We start from the raw sequence: 24510 nt of genomic DNA, 5'->3' as shown, positions 1-24510 counted from the left end.
CCGAGGCTGCGGCGCGGAGGGGCGCGCGGAGGCCCCCGACTTTCCGCGTCCCCGGGCGGTGGCGGCGGCGGCGGCGCGGGCGGTGAGTGCGCGGCCCGGGCGCGCGCCGTGTGCCCGCGATCCTAGGTGGGTGCCGCGGGGCTCCGGGGACGCCAGGCCGCCTGGCCGCCTCCGCGTCGGCCTGCGTTTGGGCCGACTGCCCGGGGTCGGCGCCGCGGGCCCCTCCGCGCCTGGGTCCCCCATCCCCCGCGTGTCGGGCGTGGGAGCCGCGCTCGGGCGCCTCTTGGGGCCCGCGGCCGGGGCAGGGCCGGGTGATTTCTGGGGGGGAGGAACCCCCACCCCCCACCCCGGCAGCAGACCTGGACAGGACCCGAGGGCGGAGAGTGGAGCAAGACAGCTGCCTAGGGCTAAGACCGCGTATGGTGGGACCTCCTGGGCCTCAAGGACCCGGGGTTCAGTTCTGGCTCCGCCCAGGACTGGCCTCTTGACCTTGGATAGTTCACTTTCTTTTCTGGGTCTTGCTGTCCTCATCCGTAAAATGGAGAGCTTGGACTCACTGTCTCTCAAGGCCTTTCCACCCAAAACGCCTGTAACAGGCACTGTTAGGGTCTCCTGCTGGGTTTCCAGTTTAACAAAGAAAAACAAAACCTGATTTAGGGAAACGGTAGTTTCTCTCTCTCTCTCTCTCTCTGATGAATCTCGGTGATGCTCGCAGTTCCTGGGGAGGCTGGGCGCTCAGCGTCTACAGAGATGGGGACCTTTGCTCAACAGGACCTAAGGGTACTTCCCTTTCCCCCAGCTGAGAAAGGGGAGTTGAACTTGCGCAAGAGGGGTAACTGGAAGGTCTGGGTGAAGTGCAGAATCAGCAAAGGGAACTCCAGGGAGTCCATGACCAGTTAGTTGCAGGGTCCTCCAGGCTGTGCTCGCTCCCTCCCTCTGCTCTGCCTCCACCCTGGTGTCTGTCTCTCCCTCGGGTGTCACCCTAGGGCTGGTGCAGGGCTGAGCTGGATGAAGCGGTGGGGGGCGGGGCGTCAGGACCTTGGGGTCTTGCCAACCTCCTGCCATCTGCAGCCTCAGGGTTGGGGTGAGGGGCTGTGTGGTGAGGGCACGAGCTGAGGGGCTGCAGCGCCAGCTGCCCTGCTGGGCCCGTCCTGGCCTCTGGTCTGTACCCCTTCCTTCTTGTTACTGGCTTCTCTCACCTCCACTTTTGCCGATCGGAGGGGCCTCCTTCCTCCAGGAAGCCTCCTAAAGAACCCTTCCCCCACCCCTAGGTGCTCCCTCTTACCGCCTTGTTTTGTAATTTTCTGTTCCATATTTCTCTTTCTAGGAGTTTCTTCCCCACCAGATGGTGATCTCCAGGAGGGAGGGCTGAGCAGGGACTTTAGGTCTTATTTCTGGTTTCATAGTCAAGAAAGCACAGGGCCTGGCCCTAGAAGGTTCTTCGGGAACATCTGCGGATTAAAAATAATGACAGCTATGTTCCTTCAGTGATTCCTGTTTGCCCAGTGCTGTTCTGAGTGATTTACATGCGTGAACTCTTTAAACCTCACAACAACCTGAAGTTACCATCATTATCCCCACTTACATGTAAGGAAACTGAGGCAGAGAGCACAAACTTGCTCAAGGTCACATAGGTGGGAAGTGGCAGGACCAGGCAGGTATCTTCTAGTCAGTACAGGAAACAGCCTCCAGGGGAATGAATGAAGTCTGCTAATTAGAACTTTGTGGGAGGCTGATGGGCCCAACCAGGGTGCTGTGATTTCTTCCCAAACACAAAGCCTCATCTTGGGATTTTGCAATTAATGGAACCTTCCATGCAGTCTGCAAGGATACCTGTGCAGCTCCAGCTTGTGCGTGGTCCTTCCTGGCTTCTGGGTTCCCCAGGCCTCTTTGAGACCCCACTACTGTCTCTGGGTTGTAGACTCCTAACTATGATGTCCCTGGATTCTTTGTCTGGAATGTGGACCTAAGGATTACATCTGCCTCGTAGGCCTAGGAGGTGATCTAAGGAAGCAGGGAAGGGCTTCAGTAATTGTCAAGTGCAGGGCAGACACCCTTGTGGCTGTTTTTGTTGCTTTCATGCCTCTTGGGAGCACAAGGTAGGAGGAAGGAAGTAAGGCATGGTACGATTGACTGGTAAATGCTCGGTATATTTAGGAGGGCCCACCGTGGGCCAGGCCTTGGCCTAGGTAAGGAGGAGAGGGTCCTGCTCTCCTGATTGTAGCACTGGAATTTGTTGCTGGATCTTGCCTGGGAAATACTCTTTGACTCTGACACTCTCTCTCTTTTTTTAAAGGTAGTTTCAGGAGCAAGCTCAGCGACAGCCAAGGCCAGAGTCCAGAGGTACAAGGGCATGGAAATCATGGGCTTGGACCTTGGTGCCAGATGGCTTGAGTTCACCTGCTGGCTCCACAGCTGATAGGCACCCAGCCTTGGGTAGGTCACTTCACATCTTTAACCCTCAGTTTTCTCTCCTGTGCCATAGGAAAAACATACTGAGGAAAGGGGCCTGTGTGGTGAGCAGACTGCTGATGTCATGCTTGCCTTTCCTTCTGTTACAGCCCCGAGCAGCTGTACCAGGTAGGGTGCTGGCCCCATTTTACAGGTAGAACAGCAAGGTTTGGGTTGTTATGTACAACTGGCTGAGTGGAGATTCACATCCAGGCATTCCGGCTCTAAAGTCTTCAGTCTTTTCATAATATTTTGCTGCTTTCTGGCCTTAGAGGCTGATATAGGGTAGGAGTGTGATAATTATTAAAGGCTCATTTTTTATATATTCTTGGTTGGGAGAGGGGGGCTCCCAAGTGATCTTCTGGAGCTTAAAGTCAGAACCAGCTACAGGTGCATGTAACCTGCACAGTCTCAATGAGCCCCCCACTTAGGGAGGCATCCTCCCTGCCATTTGGTCTAATGCTCTACTGTTACCATCTTGAAATTCTTCCTTATTTTTGAATATGTTTCATTTCAAAATAAGGAAATTCTTCGGCTATTCTTCCTTATTTTTGAATCAGAGGCCCCATGTTTTCATTTTGTGCTGGGCCTCATGAATTCTGCAGCGGTCTTGAGAGAAGCAGAAGGTGGTGAGGGAATGGGAATCAGGTCCCCCTTCAGGGCGTGATCAGCAGCAGTCAGCCCTTGGGCCAGCTCGGAATGAAGCAGATGTGTCTAGTGTGCCAACTGGACACTTCATGTCTTCAACATGGAGAACCAGGGTGGCAAAATATGATGCTAGTGGACTTTTCACCAAGACAGTTGGCAGGGCTGTTGAGTCATCCCAGGGGACTTAGGGATGGCTCTCCTTGGTGAGGGGTGATTCTCAAGCCCCCACGCAGGCACGTAACAGAAGTCAAATGTGCAGATTGCAGCCAGAGCAGGTGGCACTGGAGACTCAGTTTTTCATCAAGGAAACGTGAAGGGCATCACTACTTTTGCTGATGAGAGTGGCTAAGGGTGAAGCCTGCTGTGCCTCTCAATGACCCAGCTCTGGAAGCTTTGGAAGCATTTCCAAGATCTTTTAGAACGAAATGCCAGGAAGATGCATGCATTGCTCATCTCACTGTTTTTTTTTTTTTTTCCTTCCTGTTAATAACTATTTAACAGCCAGCATTGCCATTTTAGCTTTGGCCACCTGGAAGCTCAAAAACCAAATTCTTGGCTCAGGCATGGGAACTGTGTCAAACCTCAAACGGTAAAACAAGAGCTAATGTTTATGGAATGTGTCCTTTGTTCCAGATGCTGCTGTATGTCCTCTATATGTGTCATCCATCATTTCTTTGCTGCACTCTCTGGGGAAGGTTCCATGATTTGAAGAGCTGAAGCTTGCCCAAGTTTGCATAACTAGGCAGTGGTGGAGCTGGCATTTCAGCTGGTTAGGCTGAGTCTAGAGTCCATGTTCTTGAAAACAAACCTCCACCTCCTCTGCTGGGGAACTTGATTGCCTAAATATCTGGGTATTTCTGTTCTTTGTGGTTGCCACGTTTTTTTGAATTTGTGTTTTGCAATGTCTTGTGGGAAGCTATCTGAGATCCTTTGTCAGGAAGGGTTCCTGTAGTGACTATATCTCTCTTGCGAGTGGCTGCTGGGGCATCCTCAGTAAGGAACTGGAAATCCCAGGTGCCTGGGAGTGGGAGCTGGTCAGCCCTCAAGTTCCCCATGGGCCCTTGGCCGCTGCTGAGCTGGAGAAGACCCAAGACCAGAAGGGAAGTTCTCGGTCTAGGCCTTGGGGGGGTTTTAGTTTCTCCTCCTTCCAAGAGTTTTTCTCAGCATGATCAGAAAGACCAAAGTCAGCAAAAAGGCTCCTGGTGGCTCTCCCTGGCTTTTGATGACTTTGGCCTTGGAGAGAGTCGTAGGAAGCCCAGCCCGCCCAGGCCTGACCTTAAGTTCTTTTTTGTGCTGTTTTCTGAAGGCAAGTGAAGCTGAGGCGGCCACTGCAGAATGAACCGCAGCCCTGAGAAGGGGAAGTAGAAGCTCAGCTTGCTCTCTGCCATGGCCTGTGAGCCGCAGGTGGACCCGGGGGTGGCTGGCCCCTTGCCCACCTCCTCCCCTGGCTGGGGCACCCTTCCTGCAGGGAGCCCTCCTGGCTGGGGGCAAGGTAAGGTCACGACCTCTCATTCTCTAGCCCTTCTTCTCCCCCTGCTGAGCTGCGTTCACATAGCATGATGGTGGGGAGGGGAGGGACAGAGGAGTTCCTTTAGATAAGCATGGGCATCCTTTGGATACATCTCTAGGCTACTTCCGTCATTTCTACCCAGTTCTCTCTGTCACCGCCTCCTTAGAGCAATCCATCATCACCTTCTGCTTGGACCCCTGCTGTAGCTTCCCAGCTGCTCTCCTCTCCTTCCCTCTTCCGTTCATTCTCTGCATGGCAGCCGTAATTCTTTCTAAAATGCATGTCCAGCCACGTCACTTTCTGCTTCAGTGTTTCCCATTGGGCTTAGCATGGAGATCCATCATTCACCAGCTTGCAAGGCCTGCCTTAATGTTCTTTGCCATGCTCTTGTGCCTCAGGACCTTTGCACGTGCTGTTTCTTCTGCCTGTTCTGTTTTTTTCCCTGCCTCCTCTCCCCTGCTTAATTTCCATTTATGCTTCAGAGCTCAGTTCAAATAGCCCTTCCTTGAAGAATCCTGCTGAGGCTCCACCGGAGTCAGGACACTCTGACATATTCCTCTTTCTTCCTACAACACTTATCACAGTCTATAAATAATTATCCATGTAATAAAGTGTTGAAGTCCAGCTTCCCACTAGACTGCAAGCTCCATGAGGGCAGGGGCCCTGTGTTTTCTTGTTCATCCCTATATCTGCAATACCTAGCACAGGACTTGGCCCATAGTAGATGCTCAGTAAATATTTTGTTGAATGAATGAATGAATGAATGAATGGGAGGCTAGGTACAGGCAAAGTGAAACACTCTCTGAATTGTATAGGTCCACAGGAACATGGCTGGTTACTTAGAGGATTTGAAACTTGACTGCTTAAAAGCAAAAGTTTCTTTTATTACTGCTATTTTATGGAAACCCATATATATATATATATATATATATATATATACACACACACATACATATATACACATACACACACAATAGTAGAATGGAATGAAATGAAATAATTTTTCTTTCAAAACTTTGAGGACATTGCTCCACTGATTTTTGGCAGGCCAGTTCTTGTTCCTTTGTAGAAAATCCCTCCCCCTGCCCTCCCCACGCACCCCTATAGACTCTCTTCTTTGGTAGGTTTACTTAGCCTAGGTGTAAAAACAAGTATTTCCAAGTGAAGGACTTGCTTTTCTCACTTTAAGGAACAGATGAGAGCTAGTATTGCCAAGAATCCAGGAACTCTTGGTTTGAAAGGCAAACAAAGACATCCTGAAAGGTCTGTGCATTGCTCGGGCAAACACTTAACGTGCAAAGAGCCAGACTGGGGGAACGGTTCGAATTTTCCATGCCTGGAGTCCAGTGTGGGGTGTTTGTTCTTGTTTCGACATGGAGAGCTTGTCCGCGTGACTGCCTGCATTTTGTGTTCTCCCACCTCGCATCTCTTTCTCACTTTCATTTTCCATATTATTATAACACTGGGCAAGTTCCTTCTCTTTTCAAAGGCTCAGTTTCCTTTTCCCTGTTAATGATCCCCCCTCACTTAGGGCTCATGGAAGATTAAATGAAATCACATCCAAAGCCTAAGCTCAGCGCCTGGCACAGAGCAAGGGCTCCATAGCTGGAACCTTTCTTACTGTCTGCCTTTGTTTCCTTTTTGTCTAGTTTTCCTCATTTGCTTATTTTCTAATGTAATTTTATAATTTTATGGCTTTGTGTTGTATTTTTATGAAGCTACCTTAAATCTTTTCTGAAGGTATGGGAGGGTAAAAACAAATATGAATAAATCACTGATGCTTGATTCTAACTTTCGAGTTCTGACAAGCTTGCCTTTAAATTATGACAATAATCGCAGCCCGTTATTCTGCACCCGTTTTGTGCCGAGCACTTTATTTTCATCATCTTAATTAGTTGGAAAGTCCTCTGCAGCGATGTGATCATCCTCTGGGTGAGGAAGCAGGCCCAGGGGTTTAGGTTGCTTCTGGGCATTTGCCCTGTTAGTGAGAGGCTGAGCTACGATGTGAACCCCAGAGCGGTCTAGCCTGTGCTTTCTGTGCCTCACTGCCCTGCCTCCACATCCCACCCCTTCCATAAAGAAGGAAAAAAAAAAGAGAGAAAACAGAGAGGGAGAGAGAGAGGGAACAAAATAAAGTTCTTTTTGGCAGGACATAGAATTCTATGGAACCCTTGAAATCAGAGATGGTACCCCAGGGCATGAAAAAGGAACCTAATCAGGGTTGGGGACCAGAGTCCTATTGTCTTTATTCATTTATACGTCAAAGATGTATTTAGCGCCTACTGTATGCTAGGCACTCAACCCAACTCAATGATGAACAGACCAGTGTGGGAGTATATAGTCTGGTGGGGAGGATAGATTTTATTTAAGTAATTGCATACATATGTTTTCATCTTTTATTTTTTTAAATTTCAGAATTTTACGGGGGTATACACATTTTGGTTACATAATTTGCTTTTGTATGGTTTGAGTCAAAGTTACAAGTGTGCCCTTCACCCAGTTAGTGTGCACTGTTACCTGTTAGGTGTGAATTTACCCGTCCCCTCCTCCGCCCTCCCACCTGCCTGATTTCCGTTGAGTTTTACTTCCATATGTGCACATACCTGTTGATAGATTAGTTCTAATTTAGTATTAAGTACATGTGGTACTTGTTTTTCCATTTTTACAATACTTCACTAGGAAGAATGGCCTCCAGTTCCATCCAGGTTGTGTATTCATCTTTAACGAATGTAAGGAAGAAGAGCAGGTAGTCATGGGTAGGTGCAGCAGAAGAATTTGATCCATTAAGAGTTTGAAATGTCAGGGAGAGCTCCCTGGGAAAAGTGATTGAACTGGGATACAAAAGATGCATAGGCTGTAACTGGGTGAAGCTAGGTGGAAGTGGTTTAGGGAGAGGGAATGGCATATGCAAAGGCCCTGGGGTGAGAGAGAACACTACGTGTTCAAAGAGCCAAGGGGGCTGGTGTGGAAAGACACAGAACAAGTCTGGCAGGAGGCTAGTTCTCCTAAGGACTGGAAGAGCATGGTAAGAAGGATGGTTTGTGACCACAAAGCACCGGGAAGCTTTTACTCCAGGGATGGGTGTCATCTGACTTGTGCCGTGGCCACTGTGCCGAGGGAGAATGCATTGTAGGAGAGAGTCGGTTTGGAGAAGCCAGTAGTTAGGAAGCTACTGCAGAGGGACAAGGGAGAGGTGGGGATGCTCGGAGGTGCAAGTAGTGGACAGAGGTTTTGTGGACCCCATTGGCAGGACTCCGTGGTGGATAGGGTATGGGGGGAGAGAGAGTGTTTGGATGGGCGAGGGTTCCCAGGAAGGTAGAGTGAGTCATTTGGCCTTGAAGACTCAAGTATTGCCCAGAGCTAGGCTGGGGTGACAGGACCTTCGGGCGAGCAGAGAACATAATTATGGTTTAATCTTTCAGTCCTGCCTCATCAGCTAAGCAGCGGCCACAGAGAATATGGCACAATAGCCAGGCCTCAGCCATGCATGGCTGGACTGGGATCCTGGAGTCTCAGGGCTGGCCTCACCCCCACCCCAGCCCCCACCTCCGGCTGCTGACCAGTGGCTCTTATTGTGGTGCAAGGAGATCTCAATCCTTTTGTCAAGAGGTTCTTGGAACTGAAGGCAAGTAGGTTTGGCTTCATGCTGCTGCCATTTGTCCCTGGACTTGGGGAAATTTCAGTCCGGACCTTTCTAGCTGGTCTCATGGTCTGGCTTCATCCCAGCACTCTAGGGCAAGAGTTCTGGTAGCTGTTGTGACCCGCCTGGGTTGATGTGTGTTTTTTGAGGGAATAAAGACTGAATTTATGCTTCTGAAATGCTGAGTGAGTTGCAGCTATGCTTGGGGGAGATTATCAGTAAGTCAGTGTATTAGTTTTCCATTGCAGCTGCAACAAATTACCACTAACATAGAGGCTTGAAAACCACGGATTTATTATCTCATAGTTTTGAGGGTTAGAAGTCTGGCACTGGTCTCCCCGAGCTAAAATCCAGGTGTCGACAGGATTGTGTTCCTTTCTGGAGTCTCTGGGGAGGATCGATTTCCTTTCCTTTTCCAGCTCCTCAAGGCCGCCTGCATGCCTTGGCTCGTGGCCCCTTCCTCTGTGGCCAAAGCCAGCAATGTTACAGCTCTCTGTGCCTTTCTTCCTTAGCATCTGCCACTTACTCTACTTCTGCCCTCTCCTCTGTGTGTAAGGATCCTGCGATTACACGTGGCCCACGCAGACAATGCAGGATCATCTCTCTATGTAAGACCAGCTGATTAGCAACCTTAATTCTGTCTGCTACCTTAATTCCCCTTTGCCATGGAAGGCAGCCTATTCACAAGTTCTGGGGATTAGGATATGGATATCTTCAGGAGAGAGTCATTGTTCTGCCTACCAGAACCAGTTATCTCTTACTTAGGCTCTCTGAGCCTGCTGGGAATTTAAGTTATTCAGTTGAGCTTGCTTTGCAGGGCTTGAATAGCTACATTCCACTACATTATTCCCTCAAGGTAGTTAGTTGTTCAGTCTCTGTGTAAATATCCCTTGTGATGGGGAACTCACTGTCACCCATTTTTGGCGGGGACAACTTTCACTCTTGGGAAGTTCTTCCTTACATGGTCTCAGATTGTGACCCAGTGGCCTCTTCGCTCTGGCCTTCGTTCTGCCTCCTGGGGATTTCCTGGTCAAGTCCAGTCCTCCTCCATGGGGATTTGAGGTTGGCCACCATGTGCAGGTAGCTCTGGGCTCATGCGAAGTGACGTTTCTGGTCTGCCTCTAGAGCTCCACAATGGCCAGGTCCTCACAGTTCTCCGGATCGACAATACCTGTGCGCCCATCTCCTTCGATCTGGGAGTTGCGGAAGAGCAACTGCAGACCTGGGGCATTCAGGTGAGCGCTGACTTCACTGAATCCCCGCCATTTTCCTTTCCATCCGTCTATCTGTCTGTCCTTTCATCCAGTTACTCACAAAACATGTATTAAACACTTACTCTGTGCTAGCTGTAGGAGGGTATATAAGGAAAGTGGATTAGAACTTTTTTCTCTTCCCAATTAATTCACTTAACAAATATGTTTTTAGATGCCCACTCTATGCCAGGCCTTAACTGGCTAAACATCACAGAGGTGGACAGGACACACTCACGGATCCCATTTGGGGGGATGGACGTGTGTTGGGTAAATTGGGAGAGCAGGATAGTTGTTCTGCGACAGAGAAACGTAAAAGACATTGAAGACATTCACGGGAGAAAATGATAAACTTGCCTGGGGTGGGGTTGGTGGTTATGTGAGCTTTGCAGAGGAGCAGATACTTGATCTGGGATCTTGAAGGGTAAATAGGAGTGTGCTGAGTAGACAGAAGGAAGGGTATTTTAGGAGAGGGAACTGCTTATGCTAAGGAAAATGTACATGAGTTCATTAGATAATGCCACAATACCTTTAAGAACAGTGATTTGAGGCACAAGCTTCACAGACTCATAGAACTGGATGCAGATCCACTTCTGCTACTCATTGTGTGACTTTGGGCAGGTGACTTCACCTCTCTGAGCCTCAGTTTCGTCATCTGTAATGAGGACAATATTCATAGCTATTATATAGGGTTTTTGTTAGGATCAAATGAAATAATGCTTGAGGAACATTGGCTCTGTCTCTAGCATATAGGAAATGTAAATTTTGGCTATTTATTGTTCAGAAGCACTTATAGGTATGTTTTCTCTCTTCTCAAAGCCCCTAGCATGATTAGGCCTTCTCTGTGTTAGCATTTCACATTTCCTTTGTACAGAAGAACCTATTTCTTAAAATGTTGCCTTTAGATTGGGGTTTTTTAACTGGTGAACAGTTTACATGTTGTTCTACCATGTTCCTAAATACACTTTTTGATGGTTAAATTCTGTTTTCTTAGGTCTACTCTAGTAGGGCCTTCATGCTCTGCAGACATTGACATTTTTGTTTGGGCGGGAAGATGTGGGTGCTTTGGTCCGTAGTCACAGATATTGATAATAGCACCTGTGTATCGAGTGTTCGCTGAGGGACCAGCCCTGTGCCAAGCACTATATATGCATTATCTTGTTTAATGTGTGCCCCAGCCCTGCAAGGTGGGTACTCTTATTATCCTCATCTTACAGAGGGGAAAGCTGAGGCTCAGAGGAGTGGGGTTACTTGCTCCAGGTCACATAGCATGTGAGTGGCAGGGCCAGAGTTTGGGTCCCAGGCTGTCGATACCAGGGCCTGTGCCTTAACCACTAGGCTACCCTATGCCTGCTGTGGGGTTCTGAGTCCCAGGCTGCAGGGCTCCTTCTCCAGGACTCCGTGATGCCTGTTCTCTCCCGAGCTGACAGCCGCACCCTGCGACTTCCACCCAGTGCTCCAGGCTCCTCATTCTGCCCCGTGGGATGTCCCGGAGTGTGCCTAATCCCCCTTCCACATGACAGTCACATGAACTGGAAGTGGCATGCTTGCTGGCGGGAAGGAGGTGGGGAGTAGCCTCTCCTCTGGCTGATTGGTCCCTTCCCCTTGGGTTCCGAGCAGGTCCCGGCCGACCAGTACAGGAGCTTGGCCGAGAGTGCCCTGCTGGAGCCCCAAGTGAGAAGATACATCATCTACAACTCGAGACCCATGCGGCTGGCCTTCGCTGTGGTAAGGAGGCTGTGGCCCGCACCCTGCCCCTGCCCTGGTCCCTGGTGGCCCTGCTGGGTCCAGCGTTGTGTCCTGGAGCCTGTTGATGTGGGTGAGGGGCGTGGGGGCTGGTGACGCGGCTGCGTGGGAAAGAGCAGTGCCGCATGGACTGGACATGGTGTAAGAGGAAATTTCCGGGAGAGAGTTGTAACCAGGTCGCTGCAAAAAGGGTGGGAGTCAGGGTCTGCTGTGGGCAAAGCTTGCGATTAGGAATCTGCAGACCCACCGAGGCTCTGGACTCAATGTCTGGCCTTGGCCGAGACTTTCCCCCTCTCTGGGGCTTGGTTTCTCCATATGTTCATTTCAGCTGTAGTGTATGTGTACATATGCATGTGTGTGTATAAACACACATATGCATGTACATATAGATACACATAAACACATACATGCATACACGGCAGAGCCAGGATTCAAACCCTGGCAGTCTGATGTCAGCATCTGTGCTCTGAACTGCTATGATTTGCAGCTGTTTTTTATGTGTAAGTGGTCCAATAGCACACCTGACTGCCACATCCCACTTTTAGGGAGAAGGGACCCCGCATTTGTTAATTCCCTAATAGTACTGGGCTGTTGCATATGTTACCTTGTTAACCTTATAACAATGCCACGAAGTAGGTATTTTTAATCCTCATTTTACAGATGAGGAGACTGAGGCTCAGAGGTGTTATAATTTGTCCAAAGCCATATAGCAACTGAAGGATCAGTGTGGGGGCTTCAGACTCAAATTTGTCTCCCTCTGGAGCCACCTGTCTTTTTCTGTTTTATTTGAAATCAGGGTAAATAAGGAGTAGGAGTAGCTCCTAACCCCTTTAATCTATGTTGTTTTATAAACAAGGAACATGAGCTCATTCCCTGGCCCCCGTGTCTGCATCAGTCCCTTGCTTGCCCTGGGAGCTGTTGGAACCCAAAGAAGGTGTCAGGGAAGGGTGGAAAGGGTGGAAATGGTGTCCCTGCGCGTGGAGCTGCTGCTCTATGTGAGGACTGGTGTTCCTGACCGTGTGTGCTCTGGCTGCTCGCAGGTCTTCTACGTGGTGGTGTGGGCCAACATCTACTCCACCAGCCAGATGTTTGCCCTGGGGAACCACTGGGCGGGCGTGCTGCTCGTGACCCTGGCTGCGGTGAGCCTGACCCTGATGCTCGTGCTTGTGTTTGAGAGACACCAGAGGAAGGTGAGACACTAGAGACCCCTGCCACACTCCCTCCAGGAGGGCTGTGCAGGCACGAGGATTCCAAGTCGGAGTTTCCTATTTGCCTGCCTCAAAGAATTCCTCCAGCCATGAAAATTCACACTAGCCTATATACGCCCAGTGACTAAAAGAAATCAAATCGCACCTGTGATTAATTCCTCTCTGTTTTTTTTCTATCTAATCCTGTTTTTCTAGAAGCAAGCTGTGTTTTGAGAGAGAGTCTGGGAGGAGGGCACCAATAGCGAATATTCTTACAGTGCTTTGGTTAACTGAGCCCTTTCATGCGCCTCCTCTCCCGGGATGCTCACGACAGCCCTGTGAGCGAGGGAGAGTTACTGAGCCCCTCTTGTAGCAAAAGGTGCCTGGGGTTGAGGGATGGGGAGAAGTGATTCCCATTCATCCTTCCTGTGATGGGCGGATGCTGACCTGGTGCTCTGTTGACAGTCTCCAATCCTAGCGACGACCTTTGGTGCAGAGAGCAAGTGGTCAGAGAGTTTAGGTAACTTATCCTGGATCCCACTGTTAGTGGCAGAGCCAGGGTTCAAAGCCTGAGCCCTCTGATTGCCGATCACATTCAGAAAGAAGGTTGATACTTTCCAGTTTAGTGCACGGTTCTGTTGGTAGCCTGTTTCTTCAGTGCCTGTCTTTTGTTACATATTGAGCACTTTGCGTGTATTAATAGTAGGTTGTCTGTTAAATGCTTTATTTATTAACTCATTAAATCCCTCAGCAAATCTCTGGGTAGATGCTGTTACACGCATTTTCTAGGTGAGGCGTCTCTGAAAGGATCATGAAGCAGCCCAGGGCCGTGCTGCTAGTAGATGGCAGAGTTGGACTCAACTCAAGGCCAGGACACCCAGATTCCAACCGTGTTCTCAGTCAATACCCCACTGTATTAGCTTTCTATGGCTGCTGTAACAAATTACCATGAACTTGGCAGCTTAAAACAACATAAAATTATTATTATACAGTTGTGCAGGTCAGAAGTTCGACATGAGTTTCCCTGGGTTATGATCCAGGTGAAGGCAGGGCTGCGTTCCTTCGGAAGGCTCTTGGGGAGAATCCATTTCCTCACCCTTTCCAGCTCCCAGAGGGCCCCTGCACTCCCTGGCTTGTGGCCCCTTCCTCCATCAAAGCCAGCAATGGCAGGTCCACTCTTTCTCTCATCTCCTTCTCTGACCCTTTGGCCTCCTTCTTCCACTTTTGAGGACCCTCATGGTTACATTGGGTCACCTGGGTAATGCAAGATAATCTACTAATTTTAAGGTCAGCTGATTAGCAGCATTAATTTCTCCTACAGCTTTAATTCCCCATTGCCATGTGACAGCATATCCTCAGGTTCTGACAACTAGGACTTAGACGTCTTTGGGGGATCATTGTTCTGCCCGCCACACCCACACTGTCTTTCCAGCTACTTGGGAGGCTCCTGTCCCTCTGTCCCCCAGTACCTGGCACAGTTCTGGACTCTGAGAGCCTTAGCGAACAATCTGCTCTTGCGTGACTCAGAAGGGGAGGGCAGGATGTTGAGCAATGTAGTGAGGGTTTGGGGTATGAATTCTATTTAGTGCCTGTGTTCACGGGGACAAAAAGGAACTTTATGGCTTAATCATTCTGAAAGGATCTTTGTTGGGCTTTGCCAGGAGCCTGACAAAATATGCCGCCCTTGGGGTCTGTTGGAGCTTTCATGGCTTATGTGTTTGGCCTGTAAAATATAAATTGAGCTGGCTACTCCTGCAGCAGGAAACTTTTCTTGGAGAGGGGGCAAAAGCAAAGCGTTTGGCTTTAGCAGAAGCAAACAAAAAAATCTGGCACCTGGCAGGTGCTTCAAGGATGCAGATGTAATTCATGCAGTTCAAGGAGTGACTGACTGCTTTGGGTCTCTGCCTCCTCCTCGCTCTTCCTCCTTTTATTCAGCTGCAATTTATGAAGCCCCTGCGAGTACCAGGTAGTGTGCTTGGCACAGGTTGGAGATGAGCATGACCCGGGCTCGTTACTCAGAGGTTGGCATGGAGGCCCCAGGTGCACACCGACAGTGCCATCATCACCGTTTGCTCATTTAGAAGATGCCACCTTTCCTTCCTAATAATGGCCACCATTTAATGAGCACCTACTGTGTACTCTGTGCTTGGGTCCCAATGTCTGTGTCCAACAACCACCTTATAAGGAGGCAGGATACCTCTGCCATTTGCTAGCTCTATAGCTTGGGGTAAGTTATTATTTAACCTCTCAGGGCCTCAATGTCCTCATCTGTAAAACGGGATAATAATTATAGCTCCCTCATAGGGTGACTGTGAATATTAAATGACTCGATACACACAAAGTCCTTATAATAGTACTGGTGTAAAGTGAATGCTTTGTAAGTATTAACTGTTATAGTTGACTCTGTTTGCCAGTGGGGAAACGGAAGCTCAGAGAGGTTAAGTAACTGGTCCATGGCCACACAGAATCCTCAGGTCTGCCTTTGGGTCTCAGCCCTAGGACCTCTTTCTTCCTGGTTCCCTTGTCACTCAGGACCATGCAGATCCCCCTTCCTGACCATCGTCACTCTTACCGTTAGCATCCTGCCTGTGGTACCCAGCATCCTTGAGAGCCCCAACATTTGGCATACGCTGTCTTGTTTCCCCTTTTTGGTGCATCATTAGCCTTTCGCAAGATTGGACGGTTTGTAGAGGCAGGCAAGACCCTACCTTGTATCTCCTACAAACTATAGCGCCTTGCTGGGGCATATGGGAAGTTCCTAAAAATATCTGTGGCCAACATGGTACAATGGAAAACACAATGATTTTAAATTCACTGTCATCATTGCAATGATATTATTAGCTGACATATAAGTCTTCCAAATGTTCTACATAGACCGACTCATTTCATTCTTATTATAACCCTCTGAGGTAGGGGGCATTATTATCTTCAATTTGGGGGTGAGGAGATGGGGGCAGAGAGATGTGACTGGATTTGCCCAAGGTTATACAGGCAGTGAGGGTCAAGAGTCAGGAATTGAACTGTTGGTGATGTGGGTTTCTGAAAGGATGAACAACACTCACTAAAGTTCTAGGAGAAACGAAATAGAATCACCCCTTGATTTTCATAGTCGTGGGATTCCTGGAAAATTCAGTGTATATTAAACCCATGCAAAACCTCACTTTAGGTATATATGTGCAGTGGAGTTAGGCTGGCTGATCAGAGAACTCTGAGCAGATTTTTCACCTCCATTCATGCCCAGAGGGGCATTTGGAGTCCAGGGAGGAGGCCAGGGGACAGTCTTCAACTGCAGAATGGTCTCTCAGGGGACATGTCCTTCCGCAGAAAGCACGTGTTTAGTATCCTTGGCCGTCCTCCACTAAGTGCCAGCACTGTTTGTCCTATCCCCATGACAACCAAAAGGGCCTCTTCACATTTCCAGAAGCTCCCTTTGCGGGTCCTGCTGCTTTTGAGAATCATTGTCCTTGATCGGCTATTTTCTTCTAACTGCATCAGAAAGTCCTCCTGGGCTGTCTTCCCCAGACCAGCGTTTGGGGGCCCACGACCCTTCCTCTGTCCTCCCTCCCCTGCCTGCTGGCATGTACTTTGCCAGTTGAATACATGGCACCCCTTGGTTTGGGAGGGGAGAGAAGGAGGCTGATTCTTTCACGTAGGTGCTTTTTAGGTGGAGCGGGGGCCTCCCTTATGCTACAGATGCTCAAAGCCATCCGGTCCCCCACCTCCCACGAATAGCCTGTGCACCCGCCTGAGTCCCAGGCGCAGGTGGAGTGCGTCATGCACGGTCTCCGTGAAGTCTCACCGCGTTCCTAGGAGGCAGGGACACACTTTATTCTGCAGGTGGAGACAGCAAGGCTCAGGCAAGGATGTACCGTGTCTCTGCCAGGAACCGGCTTTGGCTCAGGACGGTCTGACACAGCTGAATCTGTCCCGGCACCCTCCACCCCATTTTACAGGGAGGAGATGGGAGCGTCCCGGGGGCGAGGATCGTCCTGAGGCATCTGGGGGTGGGACGGTGTGTGGCTGTTGCCCAGGGCCCAGGTGCTCCCTGGCGTTTGTCTTACAGGCCAACACCAACACGGACCTCAGGCTGGCGGCTGCCAACGGAGCCCTCCTGAGACACCGGGTGCTGCTGGGGGTGACGGACACGGTGGAAGGATGCCAGAGCGTGATCCAGGTACTGTGTCCCGGAGTGACTTCTCAGTGGCCCGCTCTTGGGCTGGGCTAGGGAGCGGTAGCCTCGTGTTCTCCCACCCCGCAGTGTCTCTGGGAGTCTGCTAACGAGATGGCTGTCACAGCCGTTCTCTGCTTCCCCGCTCCAGTGTTTTCTTCCTGGAGACGCCTCCTCTGTGCAGTAGCTGGTGACCTGGAACCTCCGTGGGGCAGGGCTGGGAGGGAAGCTCAGATCACGTCCAAGCCTCACTGCTCATTCGCCGTTTATTCAGCAGACAGATGGGGCCTCCTCTGGGCTGAGCCCCCAGTTGGGCACTGAAGACACTGAGGGGCCCATGCAAGGTCCCCGTCCTGCAGGAGCTTGCAGGCTGGTGAGGCACAGTCAGTCAGCAGCAGCTCTCTGGCCCTGGAGCAAAGGGACGGCCCCTGACAAGAGAGCCTGCTGCGTGCCAGGCCCTGTTCTAGGCGCTGAGGCTGAGCAGAGAACACACCGGGCCCTGTGTTTGTGGAGCCGGGTACCACTGGGGCAGGGTGGGGTGTGAGACGATCGTGCCCGACGACATCAGCACCGGGGTGAAGCAGACGGCGTCATAAGATTCCTGGCAGTTCAAGTGTGACATTGGAGACTGGGAGCTCTTGGAATCTGCTTCATTTATTTTCAAATCTTTATCAGTTGGCGCGGGAGTGTCTGGCCAAGTGTCCGTTGAATGCGTGGATGGCAGACCAGTGCAGAATGGACACGTCTTCTCAGACAATGGGGCTCTTTCAGTTTCTAAATAGTATCTTGGGATGAGGCGATACAGTGTCGGGGAGCCCTCCAGATTAACGGGGGGTACGGTGGTACGGGGGATGCTGGAGAGGGTAACGAGTGAGGGTATCCATGGACCAGGAGTGGCTGTGGGGTGATAACGGTTGAAGCAGGATGATGGGTCTCTGCCATCCACTTTTGCGTATGTTTAGAGATTTTTGTAGTAAAAAGCTTTAAAAGAACCATTTGGAAAATACGCCTTTGGAGATGAGACAGTGAGAGAAACTGGTTGGTACCAGTGATGTGACTTTGGGTCTCATGGGTCAGTCACTGGGAGGAGGGAGGCCTGGGGTCCGGAGGAGGTGGCCCGTGGATGGGGGTGTGAGACAAGGGCCCCCAGTTTCCTGCAGAACTTCACTGTGAGGTGTGGCAGGTGTGGTCCCCACAAGGTGTTGTCACGTGTGAACAAGGAGGGTTTCAGCCTGGTTAAGTTTAACGTGGCCTCTGGGGACCCTGCAGGTTGAGGTGGAAGGGGGGGAGGCCAGGGCGGGGCGAGGACTTCTTATCCCGCTCCCCTTCCCTGGGGCACCCGAGTTGATTACTGGCGGCAGCGGCGAGTTCATTTGCATGTTCAGTTCCAGATCAAAAGGTCACTGAGGATGAAGATGGTAGCCGCAGATGGCACCCCCAGATGTCCAGGAGGGCTAGGAGTCTGTCTGGGGTGCTCAGCGAGTTGTGGGGATGGGGCCCAGCCGTTTTGAACAGGGTTTGACGTTTTCTAAATCTGCACAAGGCCATTTTTCCACCAGCCCTGCAAATGAGATGTGGTCCTGGCATGGGACTCTGGGAGAGAACAGAATGGCACGTTCCTGCCGGAGAACAGGCCCCGTCTGGCGGGCCTGTGAAGGCTGGGCCTCCGGCGGGGAGACGGGAGGTGGAGGACGGTCGCGGGGAGGGACGGTTCCAGGTAGGGCTGGCTTTGGGCCACGGCCGTCATGGCTGCTTCTCCCCACAGCTCTGGTTTGTCTACTTCGACCTGGAGAACTGTGTGCAGTTTTTGTCTGACCATGTTCGAGAAATGAAGACTAACCAAGAGGTAAGATATCTTAAGTGAAAAAACAAAACAAAATGAAAATAAACCAGGAGTCCAAATTGCATAGGTTGCATTACCTCCACGTGGGAAAGATGTTTAAGAAAGTGACTTGGAAGGAAGGAGGAACGCTTCCATGCAGTGGTGGTGGTTTTGCCTAGGGGAATAATGGTTGCTTTTCTGCTTCTTTTCAACTAATTGTATCTTCCACATTTCCTTTTTTTATTTTTTTTTATTTTTTTTTATTTCAGCTTATAATGGGGGTACAAAAGTTCAGGTTATATATATTGCCCATGCCCCCCCAGCCCCCCCGAGTCTGAGCTTCAAGCGTGTCCATTCCCCAGACAGTGCGCATCACACTCATCATGTGCACATTTCCTATAGTGAGCATATATTTCTTTGTAATAATAATAATAAAAAAAAATTCTGGCAGACCCAAAAGGATCATGTATTTAGATGAGTTTCCCTTGTTCACAGTACCTTTCTGACATTTGTTAAGAAGATCAGAGAGTTCTTGCTCCAATTCTACAAAGGGAGAAACAGGCTCTAGAAAAACCTGTCACCTGCCTGTGGTCGCAGAGCTGGCCGGTGATGCCCAGGTTTGGAGGCCAGGCCTCCTGTCTCCTTCCCTGGGACCTGCCTTTCCTGGGCCCTGGCTGCAGTGGGTCTGGAAGTCAGGATTGTGGTTTAGCTGTGGTCCTGGCTTGTTAGATCCTGGCTGGTCTTGGGCAAGGCCTTTAACCTCAGTTTGTTCACTGCAATGTGTGGGTAAAGATACCCATGCTCCCAGGCTACTCTGAGCAAATGAGAGCATGGAAGGAAAAGTATTTAGAAGCTATTAGGGACCGTGCTCTTATAGGGAATTATGTGATCTCACCAATGTGGTTCCGTTCCAGATTCTTCTGAGGTCAGCGTCTACGTCTGTAGATGGATCTGTCCTCTGCTGAGTCTGCAGCTCACGCAGGGACTCAGCCTCCCAGAGACCTCCCAATTTAGGGCCCCTTCTGTTTCCTTTGCAGCCCTTGCTGAGAAGCAGATTGAGCCAGTTGTGTGTTGTTATGGAGACTGGGGTGAGCCCCACGACAGTGGAGGGGCCTGAGAACTTGGAGGATGCTCCTCTCTTGCCCAGCAGTCCTTCTCCCCAAGAGAGACCACTGATGCAGACTGAGCTTCACCAGCTTGTTCCTGAGGCTGAGCCGGAGGTAATGGGCCCTCTGAGGTTGTAGAGACCGTACAAGTCTAGCCCAGTAGTTTTCAATCTTTTTTTCTTCACTCCAGCACTTTTAAAAATAGTTTATAGGAATCATTTTATATTTACTGGAATTTTTTGTTGCACTTTTTAATATCTTGGATATTCTTTATGATAGTTGCATTGGACAGTTAGTTGCATATTGATGGATCATAGCTTACTTAACCATGAACATATTGATGAATATGTGGGTCTTTATCAATCAATCAATCAATCAATCAATCATCTGTTCATCTATCCAGTCTGTCTACTTAAATTGCAGTTGGATATTTGAATCTTGACTTCCAATTCTTCCAGCCCCAGCGTTCTGTTGGGTCCTGCCATCCAAACTGTCTGTTGGGTGTGGCTACAGCACTGGTAGACCAGAAATCTGAAAATGCGGTTTGCACCTTGTGCTACGTTCTCCTCATCATGAGGACAGACCCACTGTCAGGGAGACAGGCAGTGAGGGGTGACCTTGGGTGACCTTTGGAACCCCAGAAGAGCACTTACATTTTCTTTCCAGCCAAGAGGCCGGGGGATTCAAGGTCCACACCAGCCCAGCCTTTCTCTTTCGCGTTGGTAGGGAGTGGGAAGCCTGCAGATAGGACTGTTTAAAAGAGAATATGATAAGTGTATTAATCTCTTCACTTGAATCCTACTGACTATTTTTTAAAGAGCAGAAAAGATTCATAAGGTCATGTACTCTATTACGACATGCATGTCTGGCTTTATGTGCAATAGCCCATTAGATATGGGTCCTCTAAATTATTTTTCAAATTCGTTCATACCAATAGCAATACAATTTCCTGTCATGAATATCAAGTGTGTGTGCACATGGTTTTAAAGTAGCTGCCCTTATAATTTAGCTAGGGAAAAGATGAATGATGCCCAAGTCTCAGCATGGGCCAGACCGTCATATCTCAGTAGGAACCCAGTGTCTGTGAAAGACAGAGTTATAATGACCTCTCACATTTTTACAGACTTTTGTCATGCATAAAATTCTTTAGCGTTCCCTCTGGGATGTGGATTATTTTCTCTTTCTTGATGGGTAAAATAAGGTTCCAGGAGGTCAGCTGACTTTCCCAAGGTCACAGAGCAAGGGCAAATGTGGCAAAGCCAAGGGCAGAAGCCTGCTTGCTGATGCTGAAATGGGCCAATTTTCTTGCTACAGTTTTTTGCTTCTTACATTATTGATTTTAGAGTAAATTGGTGAGGAGACTGATCCGCGTTAGTGAGTGGTAAACTATTTGAAGTTTTTAATATTTTCTAGCACAAAGGACAACTCGGAACAAAAGCCAATCCTAGGAACCATGAGGGGTTTCTGATTTTTGAATAATAATGATGATAATGGTGTTGATGACATCTGTTGAGCACTGGGCACTGGGCTAAATGCTTCCTCCCCGTCTGTTCCTTTAACCCCCACTCCAACTCAGTGAGGTCCGTGCTACTATTTTCCCTATTTTAACGATGAAGAAATAGTCTCAATAAGGTGAAGTGACTTGCGAAGGGTCTCTCACAGTGTGGCTGAGCTGAAATTCCATCCTGGCCATTTTGACTCTAAAGCCTGTTCTTAGTTAGTAACTCTACAGACACACGTAGCTTTGATGTATCCCACACCTTATTTAGTTACATTCAGAGTGGACACAAGTATTGTGAAAGACCTTCAACACCACGCTTAAGGAACTTAAGCATTTTCCATGTAATCCCAAGTGATAGACCAGTGAATGGAACTTTAGAGACCACATGTGTTCATAAGAACATGTATTAAATCTGATTTTTTTTTCTTTTGAGACAAGATTCGCTGTGTCATCCAGACTGGAGTGCAGTGGTGTGATCATAGCTCATGCAATTTCCAACTCCCAGGCTCAAGTGATCCTCCTGGCTCAGCCTCCTGAGTAGCTAGGACTACAGTTGCACACCACCACCTGGCTAATTTTTTTTTATTTTTTATTTTTTTTGTAGAGACAGGGTCTTGCTATGTTGCCCAGGCTGGTCTTGAACTCCTGACCTCAAGCAATCTTGCTGCCTTGGCCTTCCAAGGTGCTGGGATTATAGGCATGAGCCACTATGCCTGGCCTAACAACCTCTTTTAATACATTAGGGGTACTTATGTAAAGAAACCTACCAAGAACCTAGTATGCACTGAAGAATCCTGCTATCATGCTATGATGGGAATAGTTCCCTCCCCACTTAACTAGTGATTTTAAGTGAGTCACTTTGACCTTATGAACTTTACAGACTTCTAGACATTTGAAAGTAGAAAAAGTGTGTGTTTGTGTGGTCGGCTAGGCATAAATCAATGGTAATTTCTCTATTGCTTTGAGTTTGCGTATCTTTTGTGCATATTATTATTGCCAGTCAGCAGTTAGTTACCCACCTTGGGGTTGAGGAAACTGAGGCTACCGGAGCCCCACAGCCAGTCAGTGCAGAGATGGGGCTCTCCACCAGGCGACGTCTCCCAGAGCCACAGATGCCGGCCTGGCCTGGTTCTTCCAGTGAGCATCACTCCCGGGTCCAGGGGCCAGAGGCCGGCTTGGCCTTCCCCTGATGCCTGAGCCCCACGCCCCTCACGGTGCCGTCCTGTGGCCCTCACTGTGCTTCCCTGCTTCTTCTAGGAAATGGCCCAGCAGCTGCTGGCAGTGTTTGGCGGCTACTACATCCGGCTCCTGGTCACCTCCCAGCTCCCCCAGGCAGAGGGGACACGACACACAGACTCTCCGAGGGTTCCATGCCCCTGCCAGCTCATAGAAGCCCACATCCTGGGCACAGGATGCTGCCCGTTCCTGACCAGGTGACCTAGGGACGAAGGTACTCATCTTCCTCCAAGACCGAGAAGTGGGGGAGGCTTCAGGAGCCCAACATGGCCAGTGTGAGCCCCCAGTGAGAGCAGCATCCGGGGCACTGCAAAGGGGGTCAGTCACGTCAGCAACAAGGGTGTCATGCTCACTGTGGGACACTGCACAAAAATGCTGACCCCTGGCATTTGCAGAAGCTGATGGTCGCTGAGCTGGGCCCAGCCCGAGCTACTCTGTGCTGCTCAGAACCGTGGGTGTGGATGGAAGGACCCGTCTCCCATCCCTTCCAGGGTCCGGAGAGCCCAGGAGAAACGAAGATGGCGACTAGGGGAATCGATGCGTCCAAAACTTAGTCTCAGATGATGCTTCTATCCCCAACCCCTCATGTCAGTTGGAGAAACTGAGGCCCAGAGAGGATACTGCTCTTTGTGGCCTTGCCTTGGATGTCTAAAATTGTAAGACTTCCTCTTTCCAATCTGAGGAAAATAAGTCAGTTTCAGAATTCTCTCCATTTTTATGTTTTTCTCCCTCATATTTTAAGAAAAACAGTGGCACCTGGCACACAGGCCACAAAAGACAGAGATGGAAGACAGGAGACAGAAGAAAGAGACAAAGGCAGATAACCGTTAATGTGAAAATTTGGAAGAGACTGATCCTGTTTGACTTGAGGATTTATTTTGTTCAAAAGTGTGCATGCTTATGGTTGTGGTTATACTGCAGATGTATAACCGCAGTCGTGTTTTCTGACGCTAATATTGTCCTGGCATGAAGTGTGATCAGTCACTTGTGGAATTCTGTGATGAGCTCAGAGGCTCTTCAACAAGTTTGAAGACCCGTTGTCCCATAGGCCCAAGTCCCAAAGCCCTGACCTGGCTTTGGAAGGTTCCCCAGCCCCCAAGACCCACCTTCGTCTACAATTTTGGCTTCATCTCCCACATAGCCCTTTTATAAGTTGAAACACTTTCCTGGTCTGACATACCTATGCCTTTCTATCTATCAGACTCCTATTTATGCTTTAAAGCCCATCTTTCCTTACCCTTCCTTCAGGAAGCCTTCTAGCACAACCAGCCCTGCTGCTCTCTGACTCCTTTAAGTTCTTGATATAGCTGCCTCCCATACTGATGTGTTCTGTGTTATTGATTCTATTTTCCTGTGTAAATGCTAGTTTTTCTAGCTAGACTATAAACTCCTCAAGGATAAAGACTGTACCTTATACTTTTTGTGCATGACCTGAGCTTGCCAAGGAAAAAAAAATCCTGTGGATTGTTTTCCGTCTCCATAGCACCTTTTGCAAATTGTTCTCCAAACTCATTTGAATGATAAAATTGGTATGGACCTGGGTTCTGGACCTGATCTGCTACTTCTTGCTGTGTAACTCTTGACAAGTTACTTTCTTTGGCTGGTCCTCAGTTTGCCCATCTATATAATGGGTGTATAATGGATCATTCTTAAAGGCCCTTCCAGGGCCATAGTTCTGAGAATTTCCAACTTATTCTACGCCCTCCTAGCTCTTGGCCTGTCTGTCTGTTATGCCTTTATCTACATGCAGAAAGGTCCTATGGCCCCACATGGCTAAGGTGTCCTGGTGTGCCCCTGGACAGAACACTAGCCTAGCTAGCGGGAGACTGGATTCTTGTCCCCAGTCTGCTGCTTCCTAGCTGTGTGACCTTGGCTAAGTCACTTAAGCTCTCTTAGTGTCACTTGACTCCTTCATAAAATGGATCTGGTGAACATGCAATGTAATAATGCGAGTGACTCACCATGTAAGAGACGGGTCTGACTATGCACTTTCTCTGTGCCGGAGAAGAGAGATCGTGTGTGTGGACCAGCCCCGGAAATGGCTGTTGTAGGCATCTATCTTTAGTCGAGGTTGCAGGCAGCTTTATTCAATGAAATTATTCACTAAGGTGATCACTGTCTTTCTGACCCGACACAGAGGAAATACTGGCTGTGAATGTGACCGGTAGAAACCTGTATTTATTGTCCCATCATAAAACTGTAGTATGTATAACAGAGAATAAAAATGTATTTGTTAAATGACAAA

General features: G+C 49.3%; 1 protein-coding gene across 4 annotated transcripts; it reads left to right on the top strand.

Annotated features, from left to right (window-relative positions):
* The first annotated feature begins 48 nt into the window (after positions 1-48).
* Positions 49-24510, top strand: TMEM268 (transmembrane protein 268). Of its 4 annotated transcripts, none has more exons than XM_045563531.1 (10): positions 49-126; positions 2297-2436; positions 4406-4591; positions 9375-9484; positions 11120-11227; positions 12286-12435; positions 16496-16606; positions 18366-18446; positions 19460-19642; positions 22287-24510. In XM_045563531.1, the coding sequence occupies exons 3-10, from the start codon at positions 4486-4488 to the stop codon at positions 22464-22466; spliced, it is 1029 nt and encodes a 342-aa protein (XP_045419487.1). In that variant the 5' UTR covers positions 49-126; positions 2297-2436; positions 4406-4485; the 3' UTR covers positions 22467-24510. The 4 variants fall into 4 exon arrangements, with proteins under 4 accessions (XP_045419487.1, XP_045419486.1, XP_045419488.1 ...); XM_045563530.1 differs by lacking the exon at positions 49-126 and adding an exon at positions 320-1587; XM_045563532.1 differs by lacking the exons at positions 49-126; positions 2297-2436 and adding an exon at positions 2467-2580.

This window comes from Lemur catta, chromosome 10, assembly GCF_020740605.2.
Source record: "Lemur catta isolate mLemCat1 chromosome 10, mLemCat1.pri, whole genome shotgun sequence".
Taxonomy (NCBI): domain Eukaryota; kingdom Metazoa; phylum Chordata; class Mammalia; order Primates; family Lemuridae; genus Lemur; species Lemur catta.
Note: the sequence above shows the minus strand (reverse complement) of the source record. Positions and strands in the feature narration are given on the sequence as shown.

Coding starts and splice junctions, on each gene's coding strand:
- TMEM268 (XM_045563531.1), top strand. CDS start 4,486: ATGGCCTGTGAGCCGCAGGTGGACCCGGGGGTGGCTGGCCCCTTGCCC. Junction 11,228..12,285: donor TGCGGCTGGCCTTCGCTGTG/GTAAGGAGGCTG, acceptor GGCTGCTCGCAG/GTCTTCTACGTGGTGGTGTG. Junction 16,607..18,365: donor GATGCCAGAGCGTGATCCAG/GTACTGTGTCCC, acceptor TTCTCCCCACAG/CTCTGGTTTGTCTACTTCGA.